Source organism: Sporobolomyces koalae (genome assembly GCF_050403365.1).
Source record: "Sporobolomyces koalae JCM15063 DNA, S_koalae_JCM15063T_v1_ctg1, whole genome shotgun sequence".
In the NCBI taxonomy this organism is placed as follows: Eukaryota; Fungi; Basidiomycota; class Microbotryomycetes; order Sporidiobolales; family Sporidiobolaceae; genus Sporobolomyces; species Sporobolomyces koalae.
Window position 1 is genome coordinate 1,123,791 of NW_027481770.1, and position 13,971 is coordinate 1,137,761.

Below are 13,971 nucleotides of genomic sequence, written 5' to 3' on the forward strand. Positions count from 1 at the left end.
CTCTCTCGACACGTCGCGTGGCGTCATGAAACTCGTTGCAACTATGCTTTACTGGTCAGGAACTGTACGGAACAACTTGGCTCAAAGCTTGCTCGAGCGCTTGACCGGGTCCGTAAACACGGTGGCACGTTTCTGTGTGATCACAGCGAGGTCAGCAAAGTCATTTCGCCCACTTCTATCGACAAATAGTTCGAGATGTACCTGTACGAAACTGTCGAGACCCTCGCGGTGGTTTGCACCCGCAAACAGATCCGTCATCTGATCCGACTCGAGGCTCTCCGCTACCGCCTGCCATACTCCCTTACCATCTTTGACAGAATTGATCTGCGCCTTGGTCGCCCAGACGGCGTCAGGCGCGGCAGCAGTCACCTTTTTGGCCCATTCGAGCGCGACGGGCAGCACCTTGTCAGCTGGAACGACGTCGGCAAACAGGTGGTGCTTGAGGAGCTCGGCGGGAATCGGAACACCGCTGAGGAGATATGGCGAAAACATGGGTGAGCGCAGGAAGGCGTTCGGGATGCCACCAACACTCGCGACGACACCTACAATATCGGAGAAATGTTAAGTCTGTGCGCGATTCAGAGGTATCATCTGAGCGGACTGACCGCGAAGGACCTCGGGGAATCCAAACTTGGCGCCTTCGCATCCGATTACAATGTCACCATTGACCGCCGCCTCGGCTCCTCCGCCCATTGTCGTGCCATTGATAGCGATAATGATGGGCTTCTTCGATCTGCGTCTCGCCAACGACCCAAAGCCGTGTGGGTTCGACTTCATCTTCTCTGACGGGGATTGTCGAGTAGCCGCCGTCTTCTGCCAGTCTTTGAGATCCTGATGTTCCAACCGAGCAATTGTAAGTTTTCAGGTCGATCACGTACAAACCCATAGGAATTTTTATGTGCACACACTTGTCCAGCACAGAATGCTCGTCCTGTTCCGGTGATGACGACGGTCCATAGTGAGTTCTCCTCCTCAAACCAGTCGAGCATCTCCCTGAGGTCCTCCTCGAGAGCATCGGTCATGGCGTTGAGCGCTTCGGGTCGGTTCAGACGTAGTTGAAGCACTTTGGGCAACGGGAAGGTCACGACGAGGTGCGGTCCGACAGATGGGTGCTGCATGATACGAGTGTGACTTTGTCGAGTTCACGACGAGACAGGAGAGTATCGTGATTCAAGAGTGGAGAAAAGGGAGAGCCGGCGCGCGAAAGTGGGGCTCTAACGTTCCGGTTCGGCTCTCGGTTGCAGAAACGGCCGAGGACGAAGCTCGGGTTCAACGTTCAACGCGCAAGATGTGCCGACAAACAATGGTAGTACATGCAACAGATGAATGCGAGACTATCTACAGACGCGTTTCTAGGCTACGAGAATACTTATTTGGGAGAGATTTCGACGGCGGCATTCGTCTTGGGTGTCATTGTCACGACTGCGACCGAACCACGACCGTCGTCCTGAGCATCGACGGCGTCCCCATTGATAGTGACGAGTACACCCTTCTTGTACATCTGCTGCTGGTCGTACACGATCTTGAAGCGCTCGTTCGTGGTCGAGCCCGTTGTAAGCAGACATTTGTAGTGCTTTGTCTCCGAATCGAATTGCTCGGTCTGGAACACGATTGAACTGTCGCGAGTCGTGTTCTTGACGTATGGCGCGAAACCGTCTGCAAGAGGGGGAATCAGCTGACTGCGAATGCCGGGCAGAAGACAAGCGAGACCGCTGCACTCACGCTTGTAAAATGCATCTCGTGCGCGACCAGTACACAGGGGTGTCTCGGTTGTCGCGTACGAAACTATCGAATTGGGAAGCTTGCCGGCGAGCCTGATCTTGAAAATGTAGGTCACGCGCAGATCGCTCCCCTCTGGTTTGAATTGCCAGCCACTCAGAACGAGATCGGCGCGAGTCGTACCCGGCTGCTCGGGTGCACGCTCGGGATCTTGCACGCTCGTTTGGATCATGCGGAGGGTGCCATCTGGATCGGTGTAGTTGCGTTGCACGCCGACGATGTCGCGTGGACTCGCGATGTACTTCTTGCCCTTGGTCAACGCGTAGAACTTGACTGTCGCAGGGCAGTATCGCTCCATCATGAAGCCTCGCTCAGTTCGCGGATCCCACAGCTTGCGCATTCCCGGCATCTGCACCACCCCGAGTCCGAAAGCGTCCGGAGTGCAATTCTTGACAAGAGTTTCGCCTTTCACGTATGGTAGGCCACCTGGAAGGAGCAGATGTCAGGTCGATCTATGAAAGACCATCGCCTCGGACGCTCTGCCGGAGACTCACTGGGTTCGTCCTGGTCGGCCCGGCGCCAGAGTCTGACGTCGTTCTTGTCGCCCTGTGGGCTCCATCCACTTTGGTCGGACAAGTAGGACAAGAAGCGCGAGTGTGCGGTCTCGACCTGTTTCTCGTACGGCGACGGCGACGGATAGTTGCTCGCGGCGGGGAACTCGGGCTCTTGTATCGTGGCTGCCATTGTCTTTCAGAGCTGGCTTCCGGTCGCGCTTTGAGAGAGACGAAAGGACAGTCGGTCGGCGGAGGAGATCGAGAGCGATCCACAGTACTTACTCGTCATTAATCGGTGCCGTCATTTTTGCAAGTTTGGCCGATCATGCAAGTTTCGGTTCTAATTTTGGCCGTGTACACGAGTCTCATCCACAATACCTCCTTCCGAGATTTCCGTGGTCCGTCAGCTGATAGTAGTCAAGCGCACCGCTCTCATGCGACAACGCCGCGTTCAAACGTTCAGGGGCTCAGATTGTTGCTGCGATCGATGTCAAACTAATAATAATCGTCTTTGGCGCGTGCGCGTGCTCTCTAGAATCTCTGACTCAGCTGAGCAGAGCGGAGCCGCTTGGAGCTCAAAGCTCTTGCTTCCCATATTGCTGTTCGTCCGGGTCAGCTGCGTAGCCCACGACAAGGTTTAAATAGTGGTGCGCCGGCGGCTTCTCGAATCTATAGATCGTGACCCCTTTGATCTGCGCGCGAACCGTGTCGCAAGAGGGTTGTGCATCAGCCTCATCCTGAAGCGCTTGATCTGCTGCTGCACCCATCTCGGAGATCAGAACAATTGAGCTAACCACATCCGTCCGCGCTGCGGTTCTCCTGACGCTTGCGATGCAGGGTCCTCGGCCCCTCCGACGAACGCAACGAACGCGACGAGCGCGACGAACGCTCGGCGCTAGCGCGAACGCCCGATCGCCGAGACGGACGACGTTTCCGGAGACGACCAGGACGCACATGAAGAAGGTTTTCTCAGCGCTTGCAAGTGGCCTTCCCTCCCCTTTACTTGCCTCCTCCTTTGCCCTCTATACCCCCACGCCCGATATATTCGAGCTCCGACGCCCGATATACTCCACCTCGTAATTATAGCCTAATGCATCTCTCTCTTACCCTTCCAACCCTTCTTCTGGCCACGACGTCGATCGCGCAGGCTCGCGGTGCACACAAGCGTCGTGGACGTGATGCCGACCCTGTTCAGTCTGTCCCCGGAGGATCTGCTATTGACTTCACGACCTTCGACTCCCGCAAGACGACAACGGACGCGTTCTTGAACGAGCACGGATACATGCGCAGCGACTATACCATCGAGAGCGACGGAGTTGCCGGCTCTATCTCGCGCCGGTTCGAGCCGTCCAACGTCGACATTGTCGATGGCGCATTGAGACTCAAGGTCAAGGGCCAGACCGGACGCGGAACGATCTCTTGTGGCGAGATCGAATCGTACAACGCTTTCAGATACGGCACGCTCGAGACCATTGCCAAGGCAACTCCGGTAGAAGGCGTGTGTCAGGGCATTTTCTACTACGAAGGCGACAACAACGAAATTGTGAGTGCGATCTGCTGCGCAAGTCGTATTTGCATCGCGCACTGACGAAAGCTACCTGTCTCGCTCGATAACCAGGACATCGAGCTACTGAGCAGCTACTACACCAAAGGTTACAAGCAATACTTGTCCGCCGGTGTACAATTCACGAACCAGGCTACCGTTGTAGGGGGTCAATCCTCCACGCTCGGACAACCATACGGCTTCGACCCCACCGCAGACTTTCACAACGTGTGCCCTGTTCGCTGCCATACATGCATGGGCAGTCGCTGAACTTCATCTCGACAGTACACGATCACTTGGACTCCGACGGCTACCTTGTTCTACATCGACGGAGAGCTGAGAAATGAGTTCAACACCAATGTTCCCGGGGTTGATGCCAAGATCATTTTCAACAAGTAAGCTTGACAACTGAGCACCTGAATTATTTCGAAACTTGACTGACTGGAGCAATTTCAACCCCGGTGTAGCTGGGCGAACGGAGTGAGTTTTCGATTGATCCCTCTCCGATATCTATTATTGTCGCTGAACATGCTGCCCTCGGCCGCAGGACCCGATGTGGAGCGCTGGACCCCCGAAAGAGGATGCTTACTTCCTCATCAGGTCCTTCAATTTTACACCGCTCTGATGGGTTGGTGCTCTCCCTGGCAGTTCCCTCCTTCGTGCTTACTATCCCTCCATCACCGCTGTGCGGAAAAGATGTCAAAAAATATTCGAGAGCCAGGTTTTATGTGGTAGAACCAGTGCAACTGGATTTGCATTGCTTCACAATATCGACAGACTGTCTATGCTCTGCCTTCTTGCCGTTCTCGCTCGAGTAGCTCATCTGCTCCAATCAGCCATCCAAGTCCTTGCGTGAACCGGCTCGACAGTCCAGCTCGGAACCCTCCTCCTCCCGAAGACGCTCCCGCACTGGATGAAAGCGGGTGCGCACCGCCCCGAGAAGGCGAATGGTCATGTGAGAGCGAATCGAACGCGGCTGCGAATCGGGATGGCGGTGAGGAAGGTGCACCACGAATGAAAGGCTCCTTTGATGATGGCGGCGGAGGAGTCGACGGGGACGAGGGCTCGTCCGAAGTAGAAAAGGTGTAATTTGAGACGGGCTGAGACGAGAAGGGCAGGAAAGCAGCGGCACGACGAAGGGTATGAGAAGCTGCAGCGGTAGCCTCGTGCGCAAGGTGACTGGTCGATGCTGGTACCGAAGACGAGAAATGACTTCGAGCGGGCGAGCCCGAAGCGCTCCCTCTCGGACTCGGTGGAATTGGCGAAGGTGCAGGCGAGATCCGGTTCGAAGTTGAAGATGCAGCTGAAGATGCGGCGGCAGCGAGGAAATTGGCAACTTTGGCAGCGCCGGCTCCTGCCGCTGTCGCTGCCGCGAGCACTGCATCCTTCTCCCCTCCTTTCGCTTTTTCGAGCTCCTCGAGCTTTTTCCGTCGGCTCTCCTTCGCTGCCTCCTTTTCTGTTTCCGTCCACACCGGCAGGATCGAAGCAATCTGTTCGGGTGGGCATAGCGAGAGTGCTTGACCGAGGACCTGAAGCCTTCTCGACACGTCGGCAAACTTGGCGTCCTTGCCGAGTTGTAGGCAGGATCTCCAGGCGAACGAAGCTGCTTCTTCCAAGGGAGACATAGCGGGAGTTGAACCAAGAGATCCCTTGGCGTCGCTGACCGTGACAGGCCCAGAGTTTGGGTCGGTTCTCGTTTCCTTTCCCTTGCCTGCGACCTTCTTCATCTTCTCGACCACCTCGACCATCTTTTCGCACATTTCGGCAGCGCGGAGGTAGTCGCTCGCTGACATGGCTGCGTCCGCTAGCATCGCCAGCGTCCTCACTTCAGCCAACCTGTCTCCACGGTACCCGAGCTTGTTGACAATCTCGAGTAGCATGTCCGGGTGCCGGAACGCGTCTTCGTTCATGGACAAGAGGTGTGCAATGAACGAGAGCCGATCTGGAGAGTGTCGGATTTCGATCGGGGTAATTGCGATACCTGGACGCGATTCGAGTCGGAAAGAACATAATCGCGAGGTCGCCTCGATAAAGTCGCGTTCCTGTCGGATCCGGGGAGTCTGAGGTGCTGCCGCGAGACTGTCACGGTGTTCGAAAGTGTCAATCAGCGGCTCCTAAAGTGCCGTTTGCTCGGGCCTTACCAGTCAAAGGCAAGCTTCATGTCGCCTCGGTTCATGTTTCCCTCGTCTGCATTGTCGTACAGCTCTCTCGAAGCCGAGATGACGAGCTCCTCGATCACACCTGGCTCCAATGGAGCTCTGTCAGAACTCGGGTTGAAAAGGGAATGCGCGAGTGAAAATCCTTCGAATCGACAAATCTAGCGTGAGCGGAGACTCGTCAAGCGTTTATTCGGGGGTATGAAGCTTACGTCCTGCGCCGAGCAATCCTCCAAAGAAGATCTTCCAGACTTCTTCCTCGCCGAGCAGCCAGAATGCTTTCCCCATGCCTTTCTTGCCCCGACCATCTTTTTCTTCACCTTGGGCGTCCGTTAGATCCCGCATGACCTCACCAAGTCCCATCCATTCGTCCTCGCTCTCAAATTCGGCGTCGTTGCCTCTGTAACCACCACCACCACTCGCAGCGGTTCGAGCTAGTCGAGTCGCCCATGCTCGCTGCGACGGTTCCGAGTGGTGCGACGTCAAAAACCAAGAGAGCGGAGTCGGACACGAATACCGTGAGAACGTTTCGAGCTGAGACAGTTGAAGGTCGAGCAAGTCGAGAGAGTGTGACAGTGACGCGGCAGATGCAGTCGAAAGGGCAGAGAAGAGCGTTTGAGGAGTCATAGGCTCTAGAGACTTTGAGAGCGAGAAGAGGTCGTCGTTGGCGGTCGAGGCAGTCGTGTCCGAGAATGCGGGTAGACATTCGAAGATCTTGCCCATCGCGACGATCGAGAGTTCATCACTTGAGTGACTACCGTAGAGACATGCGATCGCAAGTTTTGCGAGATCTTGGTCATCCTTCACGATCCGTGCGCCAGGCGGCAATGTCGGCTTCGAAGACTCAAAGATAGCGTAGAGGAGGCCAAGGTCGTTGGCTGTCGATGTGAGCGCGAGCATGTAGTCGTACAGGATTCGGACCGAGAGCGTGCCGTCTGGCGTGCCGGTGCGCTCCAGCCGCGATTCTAGCACGGACAAGTATGGGAGAACGAGTCGTCGAATTGACGTCGCGATGTTGGTCGAGTTCGAGTGAGCGAGGTAGGCTCGAACAACTTGACCGGGTTCGAGCGTGCGCCAATACTCGAGCGTGAGGTCCTCCTTTCGTGACTTGGTTGAGACATCACTCGAAGGGCGGTCATACACGAGTTTGCTGAGCAAAGACAGCTCTTCGCCAAGCTCGTCGAGTCCCATGATTCCGCGGGAAGCGCCATGTTGAACCAGGGAAAGGGCCGAATCGATCAAACCGAGTGAAGCGATCCGCTCAATGTGACGAATATAGGATGCTGTGAGCTCGTCTGAAGTTCGGCGCTCGATTCTGCTGGACAATGTTTCGGGGTCGGCTTGCTCGCTCCAGTCGAGAGTGCTTCGCCAGGGTGATTGCGAGGCCCAATCCGCCTCGAGGCCTTTCGAGTCGATTGCTGGAAGCAGCCAGAGATAGCTTTCCGGCTCGAGCCATTCGGGAAGTGCTTGCAACAGCTCCTCCCGAACAGGCCAAAGCTGTGTCGAGTGATGTTGGCACACGATTTGGAGATCTTGCGTCGCTCCGACTGCTGCGAGAGACTGGCAGGTGATTCCCAGAGGCTCGCTCAGAAAGGTCGACAATCGTGGCTGCGATGGCGAGACCGATTCACCGACAGTAGACGGGTTTGATGCTGTTTCGTCTCCGTCGGCTGCTGATTCTGCGACATCCTCGGGTAGCTCGAGGTCGTCCCAGCCGTGCTCCTCCTCTTCAGCGTGACCTCGTTCCTTTTCTGTAGTGTCCTTTGGAACTGGCGTTGCCAACTCTGGTTTCCGCTTGCCCCAGATCGAGTCCCAGGTTCGAATCTTGTCGCCCGTCTCGAACAGAGCTTTCCTGATCCGGCTGACCTGCTTGATCTGTTCGTCCTCCGCTGCGAGTTCGCCAACCTGGTCCAGCTCGCGTTCACCGGCCGCGTCTCTCAACCGGGGCTGAGAGTCTGTCCATTCCGCGGTCGCTTGAATGCCGAGTTCGACCGCCTTGTGTGCGAGTGCGACTTTGCTCGCGTTCGTCGCGACGCGGATACACGTCGCTGCGAGCCATGGCTTGTCGAGCACCTTGGAAGCGAGGTCTTCGAGGGTGGGCACGTCTAGAGCCGGCAAGAGCGCAACGACGAGGTGCTGCGCGAGGTACGACACGTACGTCGGATCGAGGTGCAAGTCCAAGGCAAGTGGGAGCGCTGCCTCCCACTCGCCTCGCTCGACGAGCTGCTCGAGGTCGTCCAGCGTGAAGTTGGATTACGTTGATTGACGCTCGCTCACTCGATCTCGCACGGAGAAGGCGCGTCGGGGCTGATTCGCTCGATTCAAGGGTCTGATCTCGGGCTGTTTGACGAGTACGAGGCGAAAAGCGGGAATCCGGATGATCGAGTGAGTGAAGCGAGTGACCGCATTGCTCGCGTCGCCTGTGTCTTCACACTGGCAGACTCTCGGCTCTTTGCCAAGCTCGGCACAACGCCATGTCGACGATCAAGAAGCGGACACCCAAGTCGACAGAGGCTCCGGAGCGGACCAAGAACGACAATTGGACGGCGCAGAGTTCGGCGACAAATGTCAAATCGATCCCCCTGCTTCAACGGAGGAAGGGCCAGGAGAAGACCGCCGCCGAAGATCCCAAGTGAGTATCACTGCACGCCTGCGGGTATGTACCGGCGTCTCAGCTGACGCTCTGCGGCGTGCACCCCCACTACCAGGGTTAAACTCGACGAAACGACCGGCCGACTCTCGCTCGACGCACCGACAACGCCCTACCACGAGCTCGACCTGAGCGATAGCTTCCTGGCTGCGCTGCATGCCGCTCCGTTCGAGCCGAGAAAAACCTTCGCAAAGAAGCGACGATGGTGGTTCTTGGTCGGAGGCCTGCTCGGCATCTTCGGAGGGTCAGTGTCATTCGCATGCTCGACCAATGTTCGCACGACTGAACCTTGGCTCCACCGTGACACAGTTGGCTCTTCACGGAAGGAGATCCTCTCAACTCGATCTCAAATTTCGAATTCGACAACTTGTCTTCCTATCTCGACCTGCAGAACCTCGACCTCTCAGCCCTGTCGGGTCTCAACTTGACCGAGCTGACAGCACCAGGACGGGACTGGTTCAACAGCCGGACGACCAGCTTTGACGTTGGCAGAGATGCCGTCGACCGCGGCCTCGAGAAGAAACATGCAGTCATCCTCATCCCCGGGATCGTGTCTTCGGGACTCGAGTCGTGGTCGACCGCGCCAGATGCCGTGTCGTTCTTCCGCAAGCGGATCTGGGCATCGACCTCGATGGTTCGCTCGATCATCACTTCGAAGGAGGCCTGGGTCCGAGCGATGTCGCTTGATCCCTTCACCGGGCTCGACCCGGATGGCTACAAAGTCCGAGCGGCGCAAGGCTTGGATGCAGCAACCGCGTTCATGCCCGGGTATTGTAAGCTGCCTGGGGTCGCCACTCTTCACGACCAACCATACGAGCTCATCGCGCTATCGGGAAACGACTGTGTGCAGGGATCTGGCAAAAAGTAATTGAAAACCTCGCAGTGCTAAACTACGATCACGACGACCTCGCCATGCATTCATACGATTGGCGGTTAGCGTGCGTCCTGTCTCATGCCCTGCTATCGTCTACCTTCGCTGCAGCTTGATCGCAACCTTGTCTCGACGTTACACAGGTACTACAATCTCGAAGTCCGCGATCACTACTTCTCCCGACTCAAGGCGGCGATCGAGTTCAACCTGAATATCAACGGCAAAAAGACGGTTCTCGTCTCGCATTCTATGGGTTCGACAGTCATGCTCGTCGGTCGCGCTCTCTCCTTTGTACCTGATGTAACAGCGCAGCTGACAGCCCTTTGCCCGATGACGATAAGTGGTTCTTCAAGTGCGTTACCTTCACCGTCTTCTTCGCTCTCGTGTCAACATCGCTGACATTTCTCCTTTCCAGATGGGTCGAGTCTCCAGAGTACGGCAATGGAGGCGCAGATTGGGTCGACAAGCATGTCTCAGACTGGATCAATATCGCTGGAACCTTGCTAGGTGTTCCGAAAGCCATGGCGGCCCTGATCAGCGGAGAGATGCGAGGTAAGTAATGCAGGTGTCCGCCGTTCCATTCGTCAATCTGACACGGATTATATTCTCGGCCTCGCAGACACTGTCGAGGTCAACATCGCCGGCGCGTACCTCCTCGAAAAGTTCTTTTCGCGGACTGACCGAGCCAAGCTGTTCAGAAGCTGGGCAGGCGCGGTACGTTCCCATCGTCATATTGGTTCAACGATACCTAGCGATTCAACACTGACGAGGGAAACTTGCTGCAGGCTTCCATGATGCTCAGGGGAGGCAACGATGTGTGGGGCGACCACGGTTCCGCTCCCGACGACCCTCCGAACGCTCAACTCACAGGCGGTCGATTATAGTGTGTATTCCAGATCATTTCGGGAAACCGTCGACGAAGACACTCATCGAGATTGCCTCGTTGACTAGCTACTTCCGACCGGAGAAGTTTGAAAACGTCTCCGAAGTCAATTCAGACACTGTCTATCCGAATTTGACCCTCAATGATGCGACGAGTTTCTTCCTTGAGAAAGTGCCGGTCTCGTACCAGCAAATGCTTGCTTCAAACTTCTCGGTGGGTAGCTTCCGCGTGATGACACGTTCCCGCGCGTAGCTGACATATCACCATGCTAAGTTTGGATTCGAGCGGGACGAAGAAAAACTTGTCGAGAACAACAACGATCATACGAAATGGTCGAATCCACTAGAGGTGCAACTCCCCAAGGCGCCGAACCTGACAATCACGTGTCGTACGTAATTCCGATCTGCTAGTCTGTTTCCTACATGCTCCGCGCTCATATTCGCCCATGCCGACAGTGTACGGCTACGGCAAAGAAACCGAACGTGCCTACTTCTACCAGCAAGGCAAGCACGCTTTGGTTATCCTTGACCGCGATGAATTCCTAACAGTCTCTCAAACCTCTAATAGGTGGTTTCGAGCACGACGAGACCCCCACGATAGACTCCGATCCGAATTCGCCAATTTGCCTCGAGCCAAACTCGACCGATTGCACCCCGAGAGCGCCGCTCGATTTGCCTCTCTCTCGCAAGGTATACATTGATGGTAGCGTGACCCTCGCAGACGAACACGAACCGAAAGTTCGAAGCGGGGTCGTGTTTGGGGAAGGTGACGGGACCGTGTCGTTGCTCTCGCTCGGCAGTATGTGCGTCGAAGGCTGGAAGGTAAGATGGTCTTAACTCTTGTATATCATTTGCACATGGCTGAAGCTACTCGACGAGGGTAGCGGAAGAAGTACAACCCCGGGGGAGTCAAGATTGTCACGCACGAGATCTTGCATTCGCCGCTCGCGTTCGATCCACGTGGTGGTCCGACAACCGCCGATCACGTCGATATCCTAGGATCGTAAGCCTCGATGCGCCTTTTGCGCTTATCTGAGGTCTAGATAACCTCACAGGGCTGACCGGCTCAATTCTTTTCCTTCTCGTCCGAACGACCCAAAAACAGATCGGAGCTGAACGATGCAATTCTCGAAATCGTTTCGGGAAAAGGCCACAATGTCAAGGAGCAGTTCCATTCAGACATTCGAGAGTACGCGCGCAAGATTCGGTGGGACAAATCGGCATCCGATGGCGACATGTGAATTTCGGGTAGATTTAGATAGTCCAAGCTCAGTGTGTAAACAGCCTCAGATCTTTACCCCCTGCGCCATTCTGCAGGCATGCCGCGAGAGGCAGGCATGGAGAGAGTTCAATTGTGGCTGCTTCGAGCGACGCCTTTTGTGTCAGAAGAGAAAAATGCACGGCGGCCGCCTTCCCTGTCGGGACTGCTCATGGTGCCAATCCGCAGCCGCGAAGCGTAAGCAAAAGCCGAATGCGCTCCGAGAAGGACGCGAAAGTACGGGGTCAAGCACTTTGATTCGTGAGAATATTTCCGTTTCGAGTAACTCCGAAACTTATTGATTCGCGACGGCGGCGAGTCGATCTCCCGTCCAGATCTCGCTCACTCTCTTCCAAGCCACCTCCTGCTCGCTCGACCATCGCGACTGGAGGCGTGAGAACGACCTTTTCGCAGTCAGACCGCTGCAGCGACCACCCACCGATCGACAGGAGAAGCGCGCGCGACCGACCTCCACTCACTTCCTTCTCCCGGCCGTCCTCCCCCGGCCTGTTGGGCGAACGCCAGCCGATCCGTCAGCACATCGATTCGAGCAGCTCAGGGGTCTGAACGAGCAGATCCCGTGCGGACCTGAACACAACCATGGGGCGAGGCGCGACCATCGCGGATCTGTGTATCAGCGCCTGTAGTCTCGTCGGAGCGCTGTCAATTCTGGGTGGATTCTTGGTCTCATCCCAGAGGCAGCACATCAGGCAGAAGGTCGTACTCGGTCTTGGTGTCGTCGATCTCGTGCAAGCGCTCGACACCTTGTGCGTCTCTTTCGCTCGCTCGCGGTCTCTCGCTGCTCAGCACCGCGTGTCTGACCTCGCATATTGTTCTGCACAGAGTTGGAAGCATCAACGAACTACGAGGACGTCCGTACATCAGCAATACGGCGGCCTGTAACGCTTCAGCATTTTTCTGTGAGTCTGGTTGCATCAATCCTGCACCGGAAGTAAATTTGTCCCGACGGCGCGGTTGACCCGGAGTCACATTCTGCGCAGATCAATTCTCGTCTTTCGGCAGCGCCTGCCTCACGCTCATCATCGCCTTGATCACGTATGCATCGCTCGCCCATCCCCTTGCGCCCGTCACCGCGTACCTCGAGCATCGCTATGCTTTCCCGGTCCTCATGGGAATCGTCTTCCTCATCTCGTTCGTACCGGCACTGCCTCTCACGCTCACGTACGATCTCGTCGACGTGCGTGGAGTATGCTGGTTCGTACCATCGTCGAACGCATCAAAGCTCGTCATTTTCGTTCCGAGAGCCTTTGTGCTCGTCTGCGTCATCCTGCTCTACACGCGGCTCCTCATCTTCTTTCAGCGACGCGACATGAAGCTGTTTGGTACAAATTCGATGTCACAGACGGGCGAGGTCTCGGCCGAGGACGAGGACAACGAAGGAGCGCGAGGCAAGCGCTTCTCGGTGCGCAGGATGTCGAGCTGGACTCGGCGCTCGTCCAACTTTTCGAACGCGCACAAGTCCGATACGGGCAAGGTGTCACCTCAGTCGGCTTCTCCAACAGCGCCGCACCTGCCGTTTGTCGAAACGACGCCTCCATCCAGCACTCATCTCCCAGCATACACCCCTCATTCGCTCGCGACGATTCCCGCGTCCCCCAACCCTGGTGAACAACCCTTCACGAACCCCTTCCCGCAACCAGAAATGGACCTCGAGTCGGGCTCGAAAGACCTGCCGACATCCGAGGTCGATCATTTCCTCGTGACCCCGAATGACTCGCGTCGACCGTCGGACCAGCCTTCGTCCATGTCACACTTCCGGATAGACGAAGGAGCGATTACATCCCAGCACCAGCACCAACAATCCTCGACGGGCAACCGCACCAAGCGTCCGCGCGGTCAACTTTCGCCGAGGCAGGTCAACCGCCGGTTGTCCGTGTTGTTGATGCTGTACCCGCTCGCGTACATGCTCCTGATTGCCGTCTCCCTCGCGCGCCTGATCCAGCAACTCGCGACCAAGAGCACACCTTCGATGACACTGTCGAACATCTCGCGGTGGCTGATCTACTCGCAAGGGCTCATCGATGGTCTCCTGTTCACGGTCATCCGCTGGGTTCTCTTCAACTTTGGACGGTCACGAAAATGAACTCTTCAGTTCCTTCATTGTGTGGTCTCTCTCTCATCCGGGCATTCGTTCTACGTTTAGGGGTTGTACGGCAGTCTAGATATCTGTTCTCGTATTTTATCAAGTTAGATGAACCATCTCTCTTGATCATATTTAGTAGCATCTCATCCTCGTATCATTTGCGTGAATAGTATACAAAGCATCTTTCATTCTTGCCGTTGTCGTTTGTCGCGTTGCCGATGTTTTCAGAGTTCC

The 13,971-nt window shown here is 56.1% G+C and overlaps 6 protein-coding genes across 6 annotated transcripts; 3 read left to right on the forward strand and 3 right to left on the reverse strand.

The window, feature by feature from the left end:
* Positions 1-81: 81 nt before the first annotated feature.
* JCM15063_003581 (enoyl-CoA hydratase/isomerase family protein) lies at positions 82-1,118 on the reverse strand (the record flags this gene model as incomplete). The annotated part of the gene is made up of 4 exons (XM_076675502.1): positions 82-132; positions 202-542; positions 606-831; positions 909-1,118. 4 exons carry the CDS (start codon positions 1,116-1,118, stop codon positions 82-84), a joined length of 828 nt encoding a protein of 275 aa, XP_076537586.1.
* A 251-nt stretch (positions 1,119-1,369) lies between these two features.
* Positions 1,370-2,463, reverse strand: JCM15063_003582 (START domain-containing protein; the record flags this gene model as incomplete). Its single annotated transcript, XM_076675503.1, has 3 exons — positions 1,370-1,656; positions 1,723-2,205; positions 2,274-2,463. The coding sequence occupies 3 exons, from the start codon at positions 2,461-2,463 to the stop codon at positions 1,370-1,372; spliced, it is 960 nt and encodes a 319-aa protein (XP_076537587.1).
* A 900-nt stretch (positions 2,464-3,363) lies between these two features.
* JCM15063_003583 (glycoside hydrolase family 16 protein) lies at positions 3,364-4,441 on the forward strand (the record flags this gene model as incomplete). Its single annotated transcript, XM_076675504.1, has 5 exons — positions 3,364-3,816; positions 3,892-4,044; positions 4,102-4,211; positions 4,284-4,296; positions 4,364-4,441. The coding sequence occupies 5 exons, from the start codon at positions 3,364-3,366 to the stop codon at positions 4,439-4,441; spliced, it is 807 nt and encodes a 268-aa protein (XP_076537588.1).
* A 157-nt stretch (positions 4,442-4,598) lies between these two features.
* On the reverse strand, positions 4,599-8,380 carry JCM15063_003584 (uncharacterized protein; the record flags this gene model as incomplete). Its single annotated transcript, XM_076675505.1, has 5 exons — positions 4,599-5,895; positions 5,958-6,117; positions 6,185-8,195; positions 8,250-8,301; positions 8,376-8,380. 5 exons carry the CDS (start codon positions 8,378-8,380, stop codon positions 4,599-4,601), a joined length of 3,525 nt encoding a protein of 1,174 aa, XP_076537589.1.
* A 66-nt stretch (positions 8,381-8,446) lies between these two features.
* LRO1 (phospholipid:diacylglycerol acyltransferase) lies at positions 8,447-11,616 on the forward strand (the record flags this gene model as incomplete). The annotated part of the gene is made up of 15 exons (XM_076675506.1): positions 8,447-8,604; positions 8,681-8,866; positions 8,932-9,395; positions 9,473-9,560; positions 9,637-9,763; positions 9,835-9,845; positions 9,909-10,045; positions 10,113-10,207; positions 10,279-10,376; positions 10,445-10,589; positions 10,650-10,764; positions 10,832-10,879; positions 10,944-11,197; positions 11,260-11,378; positions 11,481-11,616. The coding sequence occupies 15 exons, from the start codon at positions 8,447-8,449 to the stop codon at positions 11,614-11,616; spliced, it is 2,181 nt and encodes a 726-aa protein (XP_076537590.1).
* A 617-nt stretch (positions 11,617-12,233) lies between these two features.
* Positions 12,234-13,737, forward strand: JCM15063_003586 (G-protein coupled receptor; the record flags this gene model as incomplete). Its single annotated transcript, XM_076675507.1, has 3 exons — positions 12,234-12,400; positions 12,477-12,553; positions 12,635-13,737. 3 exons carry the CDS (start codon positions 12,234-12,236, stop codon positions 13,735-13,737), a joined length of 1,347 nt encoding a protein of 448 aa, XP_076537591.1.
* Positions 13,738-13,971: the final 234 nt, after the last annotated feature.